The sequence below is a fragment of the Papio anubis genome, chromosome 2, assembly GCF_008728515.1.
Source record: "Papio anubis isolate 15944 chromosome 2, Panubis1.0, whole genome shotgun sequence".
Taxonomy (NCBI): Eukaryota; Metazoa; Chordata; class Mammalia; order Primates; family Cercopithecidae; genus Papio; species Papio anubis.
Genome location: NC_044977.1, coordinates 179992679 through 180013264, shown reverse-complemented (window position 1 = coordinate 180013264; position 20586 = coordinate 179992679). Strand labels below are relative to the sequence as shown.

General features: G+C 36.2%; 1 protein-coding gene across 2 annotated transcripts in view; it reads right to left on the bottom strand.

Annotated features, from left to right (window-relative positions):
- Nucleotides 1-20586, bottom strand: part of LOC116273852 (programmed cell death 6-interacting protein) — a 73276-nt gene that overhangs the window by 10902 nt on the left and 41788 nt on the right. For both annotated transcript variants that reach the window (XM_031663839.1, XM_031663840.1), the window contains exons 10-15: nucleotides 19897-20074; nucleotides 12213-12324; nucleotides 10815-10984; nucleotides 3376-3624; nucleotides 2117-2251; nucleotides 882-976 (exon numbers count right to left, since the gene is read on the bottom strand). In XM_031663839.1, the coding sequence (XP_031519699.1) occupies nucleotides 882-976; nucleotides 2117-2251; nucleotides 3376-3624; nucleotides 10815-10984; nucleotides 12213-12324; nucleotides 19897-20074 (939 nt within the window). The remainder of the gene's footprint in view (nucleotides 1-881; nucleotides 977-2116; nucleotides 2252-3375; nucleotides 3625-10814; nucleotides 10985-12212; nucleotides 12325-19896; nucleotides 20075-20586) is intronic.

Here is a 20586-nt window from a genome sequence, read left to right as displayed (position 1 = left end):
GCATTAGTCAGAGTCTCACAAGGAGCGCACAACCTAGATCCCTTACATGGGCAGTTCGCAATAGTGTTTGCGCTCCTATGAGAATCTAATGCTGTGGCTGATCTGACAGGAGGTGGGACTCAGGCAGTAATACTCGCCCAGCCACCTGCCTGCCTGCCACCCACCTCCTGCTGTCCAGCCCAGTTCCTAATAGGCCACGAACCAGTACCAGTCCATGGCCCCAGGACTGGGGACCCCAGCCTTAGAATGACTGCCTTCTTACATTTGTTGTTGTTGCTGTTGTTGTTTAGTTCATGGTCAGATGTTTGCTCATAATTTTCATCTATTCTGTGGCAATATTATTTTGGTAAATGTTCTTCATCTATGAAGTTTTATTAAATTTTGTTAATGTTTTTTACCTTTTATCAGCACTGTGCTACTCTGTATTGATTACTCAGCAGAAAATGAGTTGTATGTTAACTGGCCCTGCTTTCTCAGCAGCCTCCTTCTAAAAGTGATTTTGCTGGTATTCTCCGAGCTATTCATGCTGTCTCCTCCATGTTCTATAGCTGTAGTTTTATGTAAGGAACCTACTTGCTAGTTCAAAATAAACTGCTTGTATTTACTGGCACTTCCTGAGATCTGCCACCTGAACTGTTTTATCATTTCTGTGACCTCACTGTACTTCCTGCATCTAGAGTTTCTGCTTCTTTTCGTCCTTTCATTCCCAGATTGTGCAGCTGTTTGCTTGTTGCTTTGTAAAATACTCGATCTACTTCCTTCTTCCAGGAGAAAAGGAGGGAAATTGCTATCTCATATTACCAAATTCACACCAAAAGTCTCTACATGATTTTTTAAAAGAAAATTCTTTAAGTACAATTTGATACACAAAACAGACTTACTTTAAGAGTTCATCTCTTTCTGTCTTCCGCGCAAAAACTATATCACTGCATTTGTTCTGGAACCTGACCAGGATTTCAGTCAACTCATTGTAAAACTATAAGCAAAGAACAAATACAAGTAATGAACAAGAACAATTTTTTAATCCAGAGAGTAATGTGATCTAAAGCTAATTTGTCAATGATAGTTAAAGCCGAAGAACTGAAATCTGCATGAGATACATTCATACAATTTACTAGGCCCAACAACTTAATATTAAATGTGATCCAAGATTCCTAGAGAAAATAAAAATAAAATCATTTTTACAGAACATTCTCATCAAAAATGTAACAAGTTAAAAGTTTCATGATCATGAAAATCTTCCTAATTCCTAGAGAAAAGTCAATTACTTAATAACATTAAACCTATTTAAGTGGAAGGATTAGGTTTTCATATTCACTACAGAAATGCAAGCACACTTCAGAAACCCTTAAAAGAATTTCTAAAGGCTCTCTGGAGGGTTTTCTCAGCTTACCTATTTAAACAAAGCATTTTAAACCAAATTAAAATGGCATTTTACTATCCTATTTGGAAGGCTTTGCAGTATTTTCACCCTTTCTTCAGAGGGTTTTACATTTTACCTACTGTATTTGTGTCAAGGTAACTTTATTCAGTGAGTATTACGAAGTTAAGTACCAAAAGGAATTATGCATCTGAAAAAACTTAAAAGTCACTGCTCCCTCAAAAACAAAGTAACTGGTAAAAAGAAATATAAGCAAATTCCCTAAACTTTTTAAAGGACAAGACAAGAAAGTACTTACATATTTAGGAAGCCCTCTTGACGCTTGGGCAGGCCACAAGTCTGTCCTCAGCAAACCACCACACAGAATATAAAAGTCATGCCCCCCACCTTTTCTATCACAAATCAGTCCCCAAATTAGTCAATACTCCTGTCCTCTCAAAATTCATCAGTCAACTTCCTATCCCTTAAAAAGGTGTCACTGACATCTCTGCTAATTCCTGCTACCTCGAATATTTATACCCCTTTTCTGCCAGTTGAAATATGCAATCCCATGAAATGTTGCCACCTTCATTAAGCTTTCTCCCTCCTATAACAAACTTCGCAGAGACAATAGCGTTAACGCTAAAATTCCAGGCAAAGAGTAATTTGGTTCAACTGGAAATACCATTTAACTTCCAAACTATACGTTCACATCTGTACTTGCTAGCTATGATTCCTTTTGCATGTACTTCATACCTTTGTGCCCTCCTTCAAATTAGCTACCAGTTCAACAAAGTTGTCATATGCAGTAGCTAAATTCTTCAAAACTTCTTCTCTTAAGTTAGCTTCATTATTAGATTGTTTCATTTTCGAAAATTCCTGATGTGAGACCTTGTTAAAAGAAAGATTTATGTATTTACATTTATTTATAAAATATAGCTCATAACATTTTTATTGATCTTTTCCAATTATGAAAATCATATGTAATTAAATACATATCCAAAATTACTAGAATTACCTAGTATACTCTTTTGAAGTCTCATTATGCTTTAAATCTTTCTTAAGTAAAAATTTCAAAAATCCAATAGGAGTCAAAACAACCAATAATGACCATGGATTTCTATTAGTATATAACACTTGCAAAAAATATAACATGAAAATTATTTTACCTTTTGGAATATTTTATATCATATATAGATACAATATTTAGGAGTAGAAATGCATGTTTAATTCTGCACGTTAACTATTAAAAGAGCAAAATTTCAAGTCTTTGTTAGTCCAAATTACCTATCTGTAAACACGAACACTAACTTCAAACTTCTCAACATACTTAGTTTGCATTATCTTTTAAAAAAATGACTGAAGTCTGTACGTATGTTAGCCATATAATTAAAGGTATCAGTAATTCCAACTAATTTCGATTTTCTTCCTATACGGAAAAAAACCAAAGCTATTAAAAACTTGGAACCATGAAAAATATCTGAAGTATCAAGCACTCCTAAGTAATATGCAACATTTTAGCCATAGAAATGACTTTGTTTCTGCAGGGCGTGGTGGCTCACGCCTGTAATCCCAGCACTTTGGGAGGCTGAGGCGGAAGGATCACGAGGTCAGGAGATCCAGACCCTCCTGGCTAACACGGTGAAACCCCGTCTCTACTAAAAATACAAAAAATTAACCAGGCGTGGTGGCGGGCACCAGAGGCTGAGGCAGGAGAACGGCAGGAACCCGGGAGGCGGAGCTTGCAGTGAGCCAAGATCGTGCCACTGCACTCCAGCCTAGGTGACAAAGCGAGACTCCGTCTCAAAAAAAAGAAAAAAAAAATGACTTTGTTTCATAGATATAAATAAAACTGATGTGCCAAGTTTAATTTTACAAAATACACATGTATTAAGTTCTACTCTTAACTACAGATATTCTCCAATGTCATTTTCCTAACTGAATATAGGTTTAGTCCAGACATATCCTTTCTGTAATTTTTAAAACATATATCTTATTAAATATATGAATTTCACCTGAATATTTTTAAGAAGTTCTTCCTGTTTCTTTAGAGATTCTTGGACTTTAGTTGTAAGACCTCCATAGACTCGATCTAGTTCAGTAACAGAAAGAGCTTCTTCATTTATCACACCATCTTGAGCCAGAGCTGTCAAAAACTTGCTTGTCATGTCAAAATTCACAGATTTCAAGTCATTCTCCAGACCCTCTCTTTCCTTCTTTACTTCATCAAGATTTGACAATAAGGATTTTAAGACATTTACAACCTAAACAATAAAAAAGACACCTTAGTTTAACTGAAAAAAAAAATTTTCAAAAAGGAAATAATATATAAAGGTTCATTCGGGCTAAGAGAGAGATGGTTTCTCAGAGAGCCAAATATAAACTGAACGTCAGGTTTATATAGACAGACATTGTACCTTCAGTTGACTCAGATTAAAACAAAAGCAGCATTAATAACAATAGCAACAGCTACAATTTACTGAACTCTTATGTGTTAGGCACCATGCTAAACACTTCAGAAATATAATTTTATGTATTCCTTACAATACCCCATGGGGTATATATATTTATGACCCCTATTTCAAAGATAGGGATAATGAGTCTCAGAAAAATTAAGTGACACAGTTATACAGCTACCATGGGGCAGAGGTGAAATTTGAGACCTAAGTCTGACTAATTACAAAACCAATCTCTTAGCCACTCTACACTATACTCCCTCCCGACCATAGCTGTGAAGCAGGGGAAGGTATGATTTTGTAGGTAAGTAGATATCCTATTTTGCCTAGAGAGACTGAGAGAGACATAGAGAAATAGAGGTGAACATAGAAATACAGACAGTTATGAAGCAAGCATGGTAGATGGAGAAAGAAATAGAGAAAGATACAGATATAAACCTATATACCACACATCTATTTTATACACTGGGAGAGGAAGAAGGTAAGAGGGTTCTTGTGCCTCTCTTCAAATATCATTAAGAGTTTTAGGCCAGATGTAGAGGTTCGAGCCTGCAGTCCCAGCACTTCAGAAGGATCACCTGAGCCTAGGAGTTCGAGACCAGCCTAGGCAACAAAGTGAGACCCCATTTCTACATTAAAAAAAAAAAAAAACTAGCTGGGCGCAATGGTGTGCACCTGCACTCACAGCTACTTCAGAGGCTGAGACAGGAGGATTGCTTCAGCCCAAGGGATCAAGGCTGCAGTGAGCCATGATCATGCCACTGCACTCCAGCCTGGGTGACAGAGAGAAACCCTGTCTCAAAACAAAACACAAAAACAAAATAGAAATTTATCTCTTGTATTCAGTCAAGACACTCTCTGACCTATACCCACATGATTCATAAACACCCCTTCATATTAATAGTGTTCAAGCACCTTCTAATGAGCACTTTCAAGTTGCCCCTTTCACTCATCTCTTCATACTTTGCTAGGACCACCACGAAAAACATCAACCCAATCTCCCTATTCTGCTTGCCCCAATGAGGCTCATAGAAAGAAAACTGGAGGAAAGACAAAGGAAGAAGAGGGCACCATGAGCCTTGTCTCCACCCGTCTTTCTCATTACCAGCAGCAATTCCAATTCCCATGGATCCCCCTACCAACTGCCTGTTTCTAAAAATTCCTATCCTACTCTTCCTTCCACAGTCTTAGTTAGCTCCTTAATAGGAATGTCCAATGTAACATCCCTTTGTGAAGACCAGAGACTCGAGGTTTCTTCTAAAGGTAGGTGAATTTCCTTTTTGGCCTCATTTACACCCATATCTCCTAAATATCCTAATTTTAAAACGGAAGGAAGTGAAAGGAAAAGAAGGGGAAGGGAAAGGAAGAGAAGGGGGAGGGGGAGGGGGAGAAGAGAGGAAGGAACGGGGAAGGGAAGGAGAAAGGGAGTGAGAGAAAGAAGAGGGTACAGGGGAGAAGGCTGTGGAAAGAGAAACATGATTCCTAGAAAACATCAAACCACAGAAACTCTAAAAGGAAGGAGGAAGAGAAAGAATCATACTGGGTGGATATGGCAAAGTCTGTTGAAAGACCTAGTAGTACTTGATATTAGATGATGTGAGTAAAACTTTTCTTCCAAGTGACTTCCAGGATATATTATTAAATGAAAAAAAAAAAAGGGGGTACAAAGGCATATCTAGTATACTGCAATTTGAGTGAGAGAGAAGGAAAATCAGAAAATAAATACACACATATATAATACGTATATATGTATATGTATGTATTCATAATTTTGGGGGGTTTTTTGTTTGTTGTTGTTCTTGCAAAAAGAAAATCAGTAAGGACAAACCAGAAACTAACAAATATGGTTACTTACAGGAAATATACAGGAAAGAAGTAGTAGGAAAAGGAATGAGGCTTTCTGCATGTACCTTTTGAATCATGAACATTTACACACTCAAAAAACAAGATTAAGTCAAAACTTGGATAAGGAAACAAATGAACTAATGGTCTATCAAAGTGAAACGTAATTACATAGAAAAAAAGTAATTGCATAGGAAAAAAAAAAAACTTCTACTCTGACTGTACTCCCTTAAAGACCATAATGGACTTAGTTACTGTGCAATCAAGGACAGGTTACTACTTAGAAAATCCAATTTTCTCAACTGCAAAATGGGCATAATAGTACCTATGTCAGGACTGTTGTGAAGACTGAGATAATCTATATAAAGTGCTCAACATAACTTCTAACAAAGGGTAAGTATTCAATCACATTACCTAGATTAGGAAGAAAAGCTAACCGCAACTTCCATGGTATCTAACCAGACGGATACAGAAGCTTTCTAACCAGACGCTACAGAGGGCCGAATAGTTAACAAATCCTGTGATATTCAAAAATGCAATAATTCTAACTTTCTGGAAAAAAAAATGCCATTTCAAACAACCAATTTATGAACAAACTTGTGGACTACCACACAAAGATAGAGATCCCTTGTATTATGAACATCTTTTTAAAAAATTTCATATGCAGTATACTAGTTTAACATAATTCAGATTATATGACACTGGCCTCATTTTAACAGAGTAAATGAAGTAGAAAATGAATTAAACTGCTTCCACAAATGACCAAGATAATAAGAAAACCACTGCCTACATTTTCTTATAAATTCAAATTTGAGGTTTAACATGTTATTAAAGTATATAAATAATTAGAATCCTAGGGTATTTATTTCTTACATACAGCTCCAGCTATCTTTCAACTGCAATTAAATGTATCCCTTTATTAAGTTAGGCTGCCAGTGATGATTATTCAAACAAATACTTTTGTTTTGGGTACCGTTCTAGATGCTATGGACACAACTACTAACAAAAACAGTCTTTTCCTTCATTTGGGCACCAGAGAGGATTAAATAAATATGCAAAGGGGAGGATTAAACAAATACACAAAAATAGAATAATGTGGGTAGACAATGACAAAGATGGAGAAGAGGTGACATCTGAGACTAATGAAAAAGAAGTAACAGCCACGGAAATGGGAAGAAAGCCCTGCACAGAAGGAAACGCAAATGTAAAAGTCCTGTGGCAGGCACAAGCTTGGCAGGATCAAAGGAAAGAAAAAAAAGGCACTCTGGCTAAAGCATAGTAAACAAAAGGCAGAACAGCAGATGAGGTCAAACAGAATGGCAGGAATGGCATCACCTAGGTTGTCAATACTTTGTCTTTTAGATCAGAATCTTACAAACTTTTTTGGTAAAGGACCAAACAGAAAATATTTTTGCCTCAGTAGGCCACAGTCTCTGTTGCAGCTCTTTAACTCTGCTTTGCAGAGTGAAAGACAATGTGTAAATGAATGAGCGCAGCTATGTTTCAACAAAAATGTATTAACAAACACTGAAATCTGAATTTTATATAAAGCCCATATATTAAAACATTCTTTTGATTTTTTTTCCAGCCATTTAAAAAATGAAGTAGAAAGTTTTACATTTTTTTAAATGAGTTTCACATTTAAAAAATGTAAAACTCATTCTTAGCTCATAGGCCATACAAAGAGAAGAGGCAGGCTGGATTTGGCCCACAAGCCAGTTTCCTGACCCCAGTTTTATATTTAAAACCCTCTGTAGCATTTAACAGCACCAAGTACAATATGAGACATAAGAAATGCCCTCAATGGGCTGGGAGCGGTGGCTCATGCCTGTAATCCCAGCACTTTGGGAGGCCAAGGCGGGTGGATCATGAAGTCAAGAGATTGAGACCATCCTGGCCAACATGGTGAAACCCCGTCTCTACTAAAAATACAAAAACTAGCTGGGCATGGTGGTGCACACCTGTAGTCCCAGCTACTCGGGAGGCTAGGCAGAACTGTTTGAACCCAGAAGGCAGAGGTTGCAGTGAGCCAAAATTGCACCACTGCACTCCAGCCTGGGTGACAGAGTAAGACTCCATCTCAGAAAAGAAAAGAAAAGAAAAAAGAAAAAGAGCTACTCGGGAGGTTAGGCAGGAGAATTGCTTGAACCCAGGAGGCAGAGGTTGCAGTGAGCCAAGATTGCGCCACTCCACCCCAGCCTGGGTGACAGAGTAAGACTCCATCGCAAAAAAAAAGAAAAAAGAAAGAAAGGAAAGAAAGGAAAGAAAGGAAAGAAAGGAAAGAAAAGAAAGAAAAGAAAGAAAGAAAGAAAGAAAGAAAGAAAGAAAGAAAGAAAGAAAGAAAGAAAGAAAGAAAGAAAGAGAAATGCCCTCAATGAAATCTTCTATTTTACTTTTATAACCTTGTCATTTTATTTTCAGAAAAGGCAAATAAGCAACTATCTCTACAGCAATGAAAGCAGAAACTTGATACATTTACCCTACACTAAAGGTAACCTAGAGGAGTTTTTTTGTCTCTTTATGTTAGGGACCAAGGTGCTCAGCACAGTTCTGGAATAAGTAGGCCTTCAAAAAACACTTGGTGAGTAAATAAATAAAGAGATTCCAGCCATTCTCAGTATGTCTATAAACTTTCTGTCATGAGGAATCAGGAGTAAAAGCTGTGTTTGCAGATCCTCCACTAGTCTGTGAATCCAAAAAAGGCACTCCTTTGGGAGGGCACACAGTTTTAAACAGTTCTCTCTATGCTGTACCTCTAAGGAGGTAAAGCGTTTTTTTTAAAGGTCCCCCCCACCCCCCATTACTCCCAGCAGATGTAACACTTTGAGTGTAACTGAACATCATCCTTGTGCAAAAAAAGATGTTCCTTCCTCTGGCTAGACTCAGCCCCATATACATTAGGGCCAAGGCTTGGCCAGCCAACCATAGACTAGATTTCATGCCACAGTAGATCATAGGCAACCAATCACAAGTGATCCTAGGTATTTAATATAAAAATTTTTAAATACAGATTACCACTAGTCTGCAAAATTTTTCAGAGTATGTCAATATGTAAAACCAGATGCCTGAAGAGACTGAAAATAAGTAACTAGACAGTAGGCTTCTTCACAATGAAAGAAAAGAACCGCCCTACCATCAAACTTGGACTTTTTAATAAAACGTGTACATTGCATCACTCTAATCAGCAATCAAAAAACTCAGTTTTTATCATAAAAATTCTGGCTAAAATGTGTCATCAACTATTATGACAACCATCTGAAATAGCTTTGATACACCTGATGCTTGCCTTATTTGATAAAGGCATATGACAAATGAATATACAGAGAGTACTGAAATTTTTGTGGTTCCCTGTCAAGAAACTTCCATAAAATGACTTCATATTGACTACAAAAGTTCCTTTCTCCTGTGTAACACAACTAAGGATTAATAAAACTGATACAACTGAATAAAATATCAACAAATCAGTGCATACTAATGCAGATTTTGCTTAGCACAAACCATTTTTGCTTTTCTACTGAAAGCAGAAGAATCAAGGGATGAAAGCCACATAGTTCTGAGTCATGTACAAGACACCAAAAAGAATACGAAGAGAGTACTAAACAGAGATCTTTTTCTAAAATAAAAAAGGTACCAGAATTTATTGCTGTTCCAAGGGTCTGCAGTTTCTTCTTCGGGTTCTTTGTTCTTTACAAGTTAACCTTCTGACCACCTCCCTTTTCTCCCCTACGTCCTCAAAGCAACTAACTCATATTCCTTGTTCCATTGGGTTCCCCTGTCACATTCAGGTTCAATGCACATTCAACTATGTAGCTTTCTCTTCCCTTTGAGAGGTGCCCAGTACCTGTGCATTTACCCTACACTAAAGGTAACCCAGAGGAATTTTTTGTCTCTTCATGTTAGGGACTAAGGTGCTCAGCACTGTTCTGGAATAGTAGGCCTTCAAACACTTGGTGAATAAATAAATAGATTCCAGCCATTCTCAACATGTCTATAAACCTTCTGTCACGAGAAACCAGGAGTAAAAGCTGTGTGTGCAGATCCTCTGTACCTCTGATAACTCTCTAGACACAGCCACTACTCGGCCCTTCTCTGATCCTACACGTTTACTTTTTCTGCCTATCCACTCTGTTCTCGTAATGCGCCAATCTCTTAAGAAGCCTCTGAAGAGAACTGCTCCAAATTACTGAAATTTAAGTACTTCATCTAAATCCCCATAACATACCTCCTATACTTTCCCTGTGACATTTTTAAACTTCTTCCCTATATTACAGTCATCCTTGTACATGACTGATATTCCACAATGGATCATAAATTGAGGGTAAAGCCTGTGTATAATTCATGTTAATTTTCCAATGTATCCACCATAGTGCCTTACACAGAGCAGATATCCAGTAGGTCTTGGAATAAATATATGAAATATATAAAATGCTTCTATGGAAAGACAAATAAGGAATGAAACTAATACTTTTCAGAACTTACTATCCCAGGAAATTCACTTTTTTCAAGAAGTTTTCAGCAGTATTTCTTGCCCTTTGGCTTGTTTTCCTGTGCAGAGATTTGGGACCTCTATCTTATTCTACTAACTTACCCTACCTCCAGTGATAGGCCATTAAATTATACTTGCACTTTCTCTTCTTTTAGGACTTTCCAAATCAGATGCCCTACTATTCGATTTTCTCTTTCCTGTCATCAGTAGAAACACCATGATGGTGCTATCCATTTATTAACATGCACACCTTGTCAATCTTCATTTCAAAGGTAGTCCCAGTGAAACAAGGTGGAAGGGAGTACAGAATAATGTAAGAAATAAAGAATTTGTGTATCCGGCCATACCCAGTCTTTCATTTCAGGAAATTTCTATACTTCCAAGTTTCTCTCTTTTATAAAACCCGAATTAAATAATGTTGACCTGTGAAGTATCTAAAATTTAGTTCAAAAAACGGCATTCAATAAATGGAAGTTACTATTATAGGATAGTTAATATTAGTATAATTATCTATTACACAGTCTATATACTACTTTAAATATAACAACCCCAATTTATTTCTGCATTTTTTTAAAGATGACAATAAGAAAATTGGCAGTTCTTTATATAAAATGGCTTGAATGTGGTTTTCTTAAGCAGATGACCACCCACATCAAAATGCCCTTCTTACCTCACTGCCCTGCATGGTCTTTGCTGGATTAGCAGAAGGGATGGCAGCATTCAGCTCAGGCTCTGGCTTACACAAAAGCACGATGGTGTCACGATGAGACTGGTAACATTCTTTCACTTGTCCATCTGCTTGCACAGCTTTATCTAAAACTGTTCTGAAGTTGGTTCCCTCTGGGAGAAAATAAAAGTTTCGAGAGCATAGAAGTGATTCTAACAGCAACGTTTATGGGCTGGTTATATGTTGAGTTCTAGTCTCCAACTTTACTTATCTTCCCCTTCTATAGACCCCTATTCACTTAATAATAAAAACAGCTCCTAACAGTCTTTGCATTCTCGTTTTTGGAAAGATGACAAAATCACTTATAAAATCAAAAGCATAGCTATACCTTAAAATATACTTGGTAGTTATTATCTGCCAAATAAAAGCTAATTAATATTAATCTTTTCCTACAACTCATGAATGTAGGAAGAAATTATTCTCTCCAAAAATTGGTCCATTTATTTTAAAAGTACTCCTCTCTCAAAAGAGCAATGTGACTTTAAAAAAAAAAAAAAAAGATTTATTTTTAGAAATATCTCAATAATATGCAAACTTTTTACAAAGATAAGTAAAACTAATCTGCAGCCACCATGAAGACAGCATTTATCTCAGCTAGCACAAAATCTTAATAATCCAAGTCTTAAGCAGCATAAGTTTGGCCTCAAAATAACTTAAAGCTCTTTTTTTTTTTTTACCACCCAGGATTCACTACTAAATGAAAAAACATTACAAAACCATAAATGCAATATGCCCTCATTTATGTTTTTAAAATATGCACAGGGGCCAGGCATGGTGATTCAAGCCTATAATCTCATCAGTTTGGGAGGTGGAGGCAGGTGGATCACTTCAGCCCAGGAACTCAAGACAAGCCAGGGCAACATGATAAAACCTCATCTCTGCAAAAAATACAAAACAAAAATTAGCCAGGCGTGGTAGCATGTGTCTATAGTGTCAGCTACTCAGGAGGCTGAGGTAGAAGCATTGCTTGAGCCCTGGAGGTTGAGGCTGCAATGACCTATGATCCTGCAGCCTGGAGTGACCTATGTCACTCCAGCCTGAGTGACAGAGTGAGACCTTGTCTCAAAAAATTAAATAAATAAAATAAAATATGCACAGAGCTTAGAATAGAAAATGAAAGTTGGAGGATCATTTTAATTTTCACTTTATACCCTTCTTAAGAATCTGTACTTCTGACAATGGGCAGATTACTTTTGTGAACTTTTTAAATCTTTATACTAAAACTGAGGAAAAACAATTTCAGTAAAAATGAATTTACAACTGAGCCTAATTTAATCAAGCAAAAATGTGGGTCCAAATTGGGAATTTATTTAAATGAAGGTCATTTATACACATTTTTACCTGCTCTTAAAGGCTTATACAGTTCATTGGATGGTGTCCTTTGCCAGCGTTCCTTAAATTTTGCTCTTAAATCATTATCAGTTGCTTCTTCTTCATCCAACAACCTTAATGACTTTAAACGGAAGCAAAAAGAACCCTGAAATGTCATTTCTGGTATAAAAAATGTAAAGCATTAAACAAATGTTCATACACAATATAAGTGAGAATTTGGTGAGATGGGAATACTAGGTTAGAATATAAATCGACTTTTTTCTTGCAGACATCTAAGTTATAATGCATTTAGCAAAAAGTCTTATAAATTTAAGGCTGAATTAGCTATTACCTTTCTCAGTTAAAAAAAAAAAAGGAAAAATAAATAAGAGACTATTTACATCCATACACCAATTTAAAGAAAGTTTTAAGATTAAAATAAATAGAAGCCATAAATAAAACAAAGGGGAAAACTGATCAATTACATGAAAATAAAAGATTTAGACTTCCATTCCAATACAATAAACAGAAAATTATGTTTACATATTTTTAAATGCCTTTTTAATGTATAGATAAGATGACAGGATAGTAGGGGGCCAGAAACACAAGAAAATACTAATCTACCAGTAGACACTGTGCTAGCACCAGCAATATATGACAATTCCTGATAGCTCAGGACAAAGAATAGCAAACTTCTGTCAAACACCACAGAGTAAATATTTTAGGCTTTGTGGGCCACCGTCTATGTCACACAGAATTCTTCTTTTTGACAATGCTCTAAAAAAGATAAAAATTATCCTTAACGACAAAAGCAAGCAACAAGCCAGCATTTGGCCCACCCATCCATAGTTCACCAGCTGTGTAGTTCACCATTGGCTTGGATTGTGAATTTAGAACATGGAACGTCAACAAGAAACATAGGTCGGGACAATAAAAGGTGAGAGGTCAGATCAAAAGCACTCTCCACCTTCAAACCAGTATAGTTCCAAACAGGTGATTCTCAGTGGATGAATCTTTAAAACAGAAAACTGCCCTACAGAAGAAAACATGCCTGTCTGAAGAAGTATTATCTGAGATTCCAGATCAAAAGCCTGAACTTGGGACTAGAAACCACACTATCTGTGTGACACAAAGTCCTAAGGTAAATTATAATTAAAAGATTATAAAAGAAAGGAAAAAACCTCTTAACTTTAAGGAGGTGCCAGGTATATAATGCCTTTTTATGGCAGAAGCGAACACAAATCCTTTCTAGAATTCACCTTAAACCTAGATCTCAATGAATTCCCACAAATAAATTACAGGAAATATGAATGCACAATCAAAACTCACTGAGCACTAAATGCAATACAGTACTCTGCACTGGATCTTGGAACAGAAGGAGGAACACTGGTGGAGTAACTGGTAAAATCTGAGTAATAATACTGTACCGCTGTCAATTTCCTAGTTTTAACAAATGTGCCATGACAGCATAAGATTTTAACTTTCAGGGAAGCTAGGTGAAAAATACACAGGAACCTTCTACACTAAATTTGCAAAGTCTCTGTAAATCTGAAACTATTTTTTAAAGTTTTAAAGTAAAAAACAGTAACAAAAAAACTGAACACAAGAGAAAACAAGCCACCATAAGCAAGAATCAGCAAAAACTACAAATCGTAGAATCAAACCCACAAAAACTACAGATATTGGAATTACAAGATAAATAATATAAAATAAATACATTTAATATATTTTAAGAAATTAGGGATAAATTAAAGGGTTTAACCTTCCAGGTTAAGACAAATTAAATTAAAAAGAAACATCTTGCTACATGCTATTTACAAATGACACACCCTAAGGCATATGAGTTGAAGGGCAAAGATACTACAAGAAAACTACAAAGCAGTATCTCTTATGAATATAAACACAATATCTTCAACACAATACTATCAATCCAAATCCAGCAGCACATTATAAGGATTATAAACCATGACAAGTAGGATGTCCCAGGAATGCAAAAGTGATTCACACCTGAAAATCAATTAATAGAATATTCCACATCAGTAGAATGAAGGAAAAACCGTATGATCATCTTGAGAGATGCAGAAAAAATATTTGACAAAATCCAACACTCATAACCAAAAAACCTCAACAAACTAGAAGGGAACGTCCTCAACCTCATAAAGGCCATCTATGAAAATCCCACAACTAACATACTTAATAGTGAAACACTGGAAGCTTTCCGCCTAAGATTAAGAACAAGACAAGAATGTCCACTCTCACCATTCCAACACTGTCACAGTCCAACTCACCAGTCCAACACCGCACTGGCCAGGACAATTAGACTACGACAACAACAAAAAGGCATCCAAATTGAAAAGGAAGTTGTAACACTACCTCTACTTGCAGATGATATGACCTTATATATAGAAAATCCTAAATAATCCACAAAAAAAACTATTAGAAATAATAAATTCAGCAAAGTTGCAGAATATTAAACCAGCTGCATTTCTATACTCTACCAATGAACAATCCAAAAAGGAAATTAGACAACAATTCCATTTACAATAACATCAAAAAAGCATAAAATACTTACGAATAAGTTTAACCAGAGAGGGACAAGACATTTACACTGAAAATTACAAAACAATGTTGAGAAAAAAGACCTAAAAAACTGGAAAGACTTCCTGGGCTCATGAATTGGAAAACCTGATATTGTTAAGACTGGCAATTCTCCCCAAATTGATCTAAAGATTCAATGCAATCTTTAACAACCTTCTAACTGTTTATTTTTGCAGAAATCAGCAAGCTGATCCTAAAATTCGTATGGAATGGCAACAGACTGCAAACAGACAAAACAATCTTGCAAAAAAAGAGAAAAGTTGCAGGACTTACACCTGTTTCAAAACTTACTATACAGCTTCATTAGTAAAAACAATGTGGTAATGGCCTAAGTATAGACATATAAATCATGCGATTTTCTAGGAAGGTGCCAAGACCATTCTCTTCAATAAATGGTGCTGGAAAAAACTGAATAACTAAACTCAAAAAAAGAAGTTGGACCCTTACCTCACATCACATACAAGATATAATTCAAAAGGAATTAAACTCCTAAACCTAAGAGTTAAAACTGTAAAACTCAGCCAGGTGCAGTGGCTCACACCTGTAATCCCAGCACTTTGGGAGGCTGAAGCGGGCGTATCACGAGGTCAGGAAATCGAGACCATGGTGAAACCCCGTCTCTACTAAAAATACAAAAAATTAGCCGGGCGTGGTCGTGGGCGCCTGTAGTCCCAGCTACTTGGGAGGCTGAGGCAGGAGAATAGCGTGAACCCGGGAGGCGGATTTTGCAGTGAGCCGAGACTGTGCCACTGTACTCCAGCCTGGGTGACAGAGCGAGACTCCGTCTCAAAACAAACAAACAAACAAAAAGTCTGTAAAACTCAGCTGGACGAAATGGCTCACGCCTGTAATCCCGGCACTTTGCGAGGCCGAGGCAGGCGGATCATCTGAGGTCAGGAATTCCGAGACCAGCCTGACCAATATGGTGAAACCCTGTCTCTACTAAAAAATACAAATTTAGCTGGGTGTGTTGGCACATGCTTGTAATCTCAGCTACTTGGGAGCCTGAGGCAGGAGAATTGATGGGAGGAGGCAGCTGCAGTGAGCCCAGATCTCACCACTGCACTCCAGCCTGGGCAATAAGAGCGAAACTCTATCTCAAAAAAAAAAAACTATAAAACTATAAAAGAACAAATAAAGATAAGTCTTCATAAATTTTTGGCAATGGAATCCTAAATATAACACCAAAAGCACAAGCAACAAAGAGACAGATAAACTATTGTATCAAAAGAACTTTCCTCCATCAAAAAAAATACTATCAAGAGAATGAAAAGACAACCCACAGAATGGGGGAAAATATTTGTTAATCATATATATAATAAGGTCTAGTATCCAAAATACATAAAGAGCTTTTATAATTCAACAACAAAAAGACAACCCAATTTTTAAAAGGGCCAGAGACTCAGACATTTCTCCAAAGAAGGCACATAAATGGCAACCAAGCACATGAGAAGATGCTCAGCATCACTGATCATTAGGAAAATGCAAACCAACACCACAATGAGATACCATTTCACACACATTAGGGTGGCTGTACTTTTTTTTAATGGACAATTATAAGGGTTGGTAAGGATATAGACAAACTGGAACCCTCACACACTGCTGGTAGAAATGTAAAATGGTCCAACTACTGTGGTAAAGAGTTTGACAGTTCCTCAAAAGCTAAACTTAAACCCACCAAATGACTCAGCAACTGTGCTCCAGGTATATGCCCAAGAAAATTAAAAACAGACATTGAAACAAAAACTTGTACACATATAGCAGCATTACAGTAGTCTCCCCCTTATCCATGGTTTTGCTTTGTGCAGTTTCAGCTACCCGAGTTCAACCATGGTCTGAAAATATTAAATGAAAAATCTCAGAAATAAACAGTTCACAAGTTTTAAATTGTACATAGTTCTGAACAGTGTAATGAAATCTCTTGCTCCCGTCCTCCTGCCTGGGTTATTAATCATCCCTTCATCAAGTGTATCTGCGCTGTATATACTATCTGCCAGTTAGTCACTTAGAAGCCATCTTGATTATCAGATTTAAAAAAACAAAAAATACTAAGGTTCACTACTATCCAAAGTTTAAGGCCTCCACTGGGGGTCACGGGACATATCCCCTGCAGATAAGGGGGGCACTACTATATGTGGAATTGTCAAAAAGTGGAAACAACCCACATATCCATCAGCTGAGGAAAGGATAAACAAAATACGGTTTAAGAATACAATGGAATATTATTTAGTCACAAAAAGAAATGAAGGACTGATACATGCTACAACCCGGATGAACCTTAAAAACATTATGCTAAGTTAAAAAAGCCAAACTCAAAAGACCGCATATTATATGATTCCACTTATATGAAATGTCCAGAAGACATTTCAATAAATCCACAGAGACAAAAGCTAAATTAGTGTTTGGCAAGGGCAGGGGAAAGGGAGAACGAGGAGAGACTGTTTATGGGTGCAGGATTTCTTTTAGGGGGATGATACTCACACAACACTGCAAATAAACTGAAAACCACTGAAACATACACTTTGAGGAAATTAATGGAAAATTTACATTATGTGAATTTTACCCAAAAAAAAACCTACATGCAGTTGTAAGATAAATATAGGTGAGTTTTTAAAATGAGGAATTAGATATCTTAGAAATGAAAAAGATCAATAAAATTAACAACAACAAAACCACTCAATAGAATGGCTTAAGAATGTTAAAAAACACAGCTGAAGAGCCTATTAATGAGCTGGAAGGCTGGTCTAAGATAGTCCCCCTGAAAGAAGAACAAGAACACAAACAGGAAATGTTAAAGATAATGTTAAGTGATATGTAGAACTGATACTATCAATCTAAAGAAATTCATGAGGAGATTATGGAAAGAATGGACAAAAAGGAATGAACAAACAGAATCCATGGATAGGGATCTAAGATATAAAGATCCTAAGTATGATAAATTATTATTTTTTTAAAAACTAGTGAACACTTCAAATTTATAAAAATCAAGACCAAAACAAAATTTCTGAAAGCTACCAGAGATGAACACTCAAAAAGAGTATCAGCTTTACAACTTAAATTTACATCTTACTTAAAAATCAGACTCTCCAAGTACAAGTGACAGAATAACACACACAAGGCTGTTAGGAACATCAAGTAAGATAAATAAAAGTACCTCACATTAAGTTAGACAACAGACTTATGCATAAACACTAATGTGAGGTTTTTTTATGTTTTCATATTTCTAAAGATGCTTCTCACAATTGACACATTAGACAATGTTTCTATCAAAAAAAATTTACAAAACCAAACATACATATTCAATTAATAGCAACTTAAAAGGAAATACAGTTAATATTTATATAACTACTAAGTAGTACACACAAATTCCACTTCACAACTATCTTATTGGCTAACTAATATTAACCCTATTTTTTTGGATGATCAACTGAAACATGAAGATATTAAGTACTTTACCCCAAGTCACAGGTAGGTTTAAGAGCTGGGAATCAAATCCAAATACAACTCTACATTCTGAGTCCTTAACCAATGAATTATGTGTAAACTACCAACTATTAAATGATGATTTACTCTTACTTCTATTTGCTAAATGTCCCAAGACTGCTTTTCATTTGATGTGCTATGCCTGCATTTCTTAGTGTTTGTCTCCTCCCTCACTATCAGACAATTACTTCTTGCTGCTGCCACTTGCATGTGGTCTTATACAATACTCTCCACTTTCTTCTCCCTATGGCTAATAAAGAAATTATTAGACATAATTTTAAAAAGGACATTAGAAAAATGTCCTTTCAGTGAAACACCAGATCATATGCTTCTTTACTCACAAATCAACAAATTTTAAAGAACTATAAGGTACAACAGTGTTTGTCAAATTTTAATAGGCACACACAAGTTACTTGGGAATCTTGTTAAAATTCAGATCCTGATACAGTCGGTCTGACATGGGGCCTGAGATTCTGCATTTCTATCAAGTACAACACAGAAAAGCTTTAGTACTGAAGTACGTAATACCAATTATGATTTCTTTAGTTTTTCTGTTTATTGAATGTGTCTACACAAATAAGGCTGGTGAATGTCAACTGTATAATTAATATAGAACCCCTCATAAATAGCAGCTTTCTCAAGTCAACAACGCAGTAAATTTCCACCTTAACCTTTTTCAAAAGCTGATTTGGATTGAAAGGTGAGTAATAATCACTATCTCATCATCATAACAGTTAAAGTAACTGCAATACACCATCATCATTAAAGGAATATAATAGTAATAATAGCTGTAACTTATTAAAGCATATCCTATAGTCCAAAGGCTAGGCATCTTACTGTTCTAGCTTAATTAATTATCTAAATGACCCTGGGAGGTAAATATTCTCATCCACAAGACTCACACTCTCTCAAGTACTCTGCCCCTACCCCAAAGTACTTGGAAATGGTATAAATACAATATCCTCTGAAAGTTAACTGAAAAATCAAAACATCATAGATTAAAGCATTGATAAGTCATCTAAAATAGGTAACATGACTCCTAAACTGGCAAAAGCCCATATAACCAGTGAAATGTATTTTTGCTAAGGAAAGAAACTTTACCAATTAGGGAGAAGAGGTGAAAGCACTATAAAAAGAGAATAACACTGGCCAACAGTTAGCTTTAGCCAAAAAAACTATAAATAATATTTCACTCCTACTAATAAAATGCCATCTCTACTGGAAAATGGATGCAGTTGCCTTATAAAACATCTGATGGCCTAACTTCCTTTGTCTAATTTCCATGATTACAAGAAAGTTGATCTGCCTATGTATAAAATAAGTCAATAATTACAAAGACTGAACAGTTTGTATAATAGTTAATTTATCTTGGTATACTAGTTTTACACAGTGGTCATTTGAGTTTCATTAATGTGTACTTACTTACCCTTAAGATACGAATGAAACCCATTCTCACTCAACCAGAATTTCTCTTATGCTAAAGAGAAGGCTCTGGGCCACAGTAAATTCACCAAAGTGATGAATACTAACTACACTGTGAACACTAGCATGAGGATGTCTCCAGGCCCAATCCCTGCTGGACATCAAGGGATCACAGTGTTTATACTTGAAAAGCAAATCTTATAAAACATACCTCATCTAGGATTTCTCTATTTCGTTGCAGTAATTCAGGCAGCTCTTTAATCAACTGATCAACAGTCTGGATGCCTCCCTGTTCAATCACAGATCTGGATTTAGTCAATATAGACTGAGGTACAGTGTCTCCAGACACATCTTCAATTGCTGCTGGAAGATTAAGGGAAGCTAGCACCCTGAAAAAATGAGATACTATATTATGTTGAAGTCTAAAACAATTTAAAATAACTCCTCATCAATATTTACTTTATTTAATTTAATCTTCTATAACCAAATCAACAGCAATGGAGTTAGCACCCAGAAAAACTAGATAAGCCCTATCAATGAAAAACAAAGCAAAGATTAACAGAAAAACAAAACAAAAAAAATCAGTGATTGATGAAATTAAACCAAAATCATTAAAAAAATTAAGTTCACAATTCAGAATTAAAAGCCAAAAAATAGGCTGGTGCAGTGGCTCACACCTGTAATCCCAGCACTTTGGGATGCCAAGGCAGGCAGATCACCTGAGGTCAGGAATTCGAGACCAGCCTGGCCAACATGGTGAAATCCCGTCTCTAATAAAAATACAAAAATTAGTCAGGCATAGTGGTGGGCACCTATAATCCCAGCTACTTCGGAGGCTGAGGCACGAGAATCACCTGAAGCCAGGAGGCGAAGGTTGCAGTGAGCTGAGATCTCGCCACTG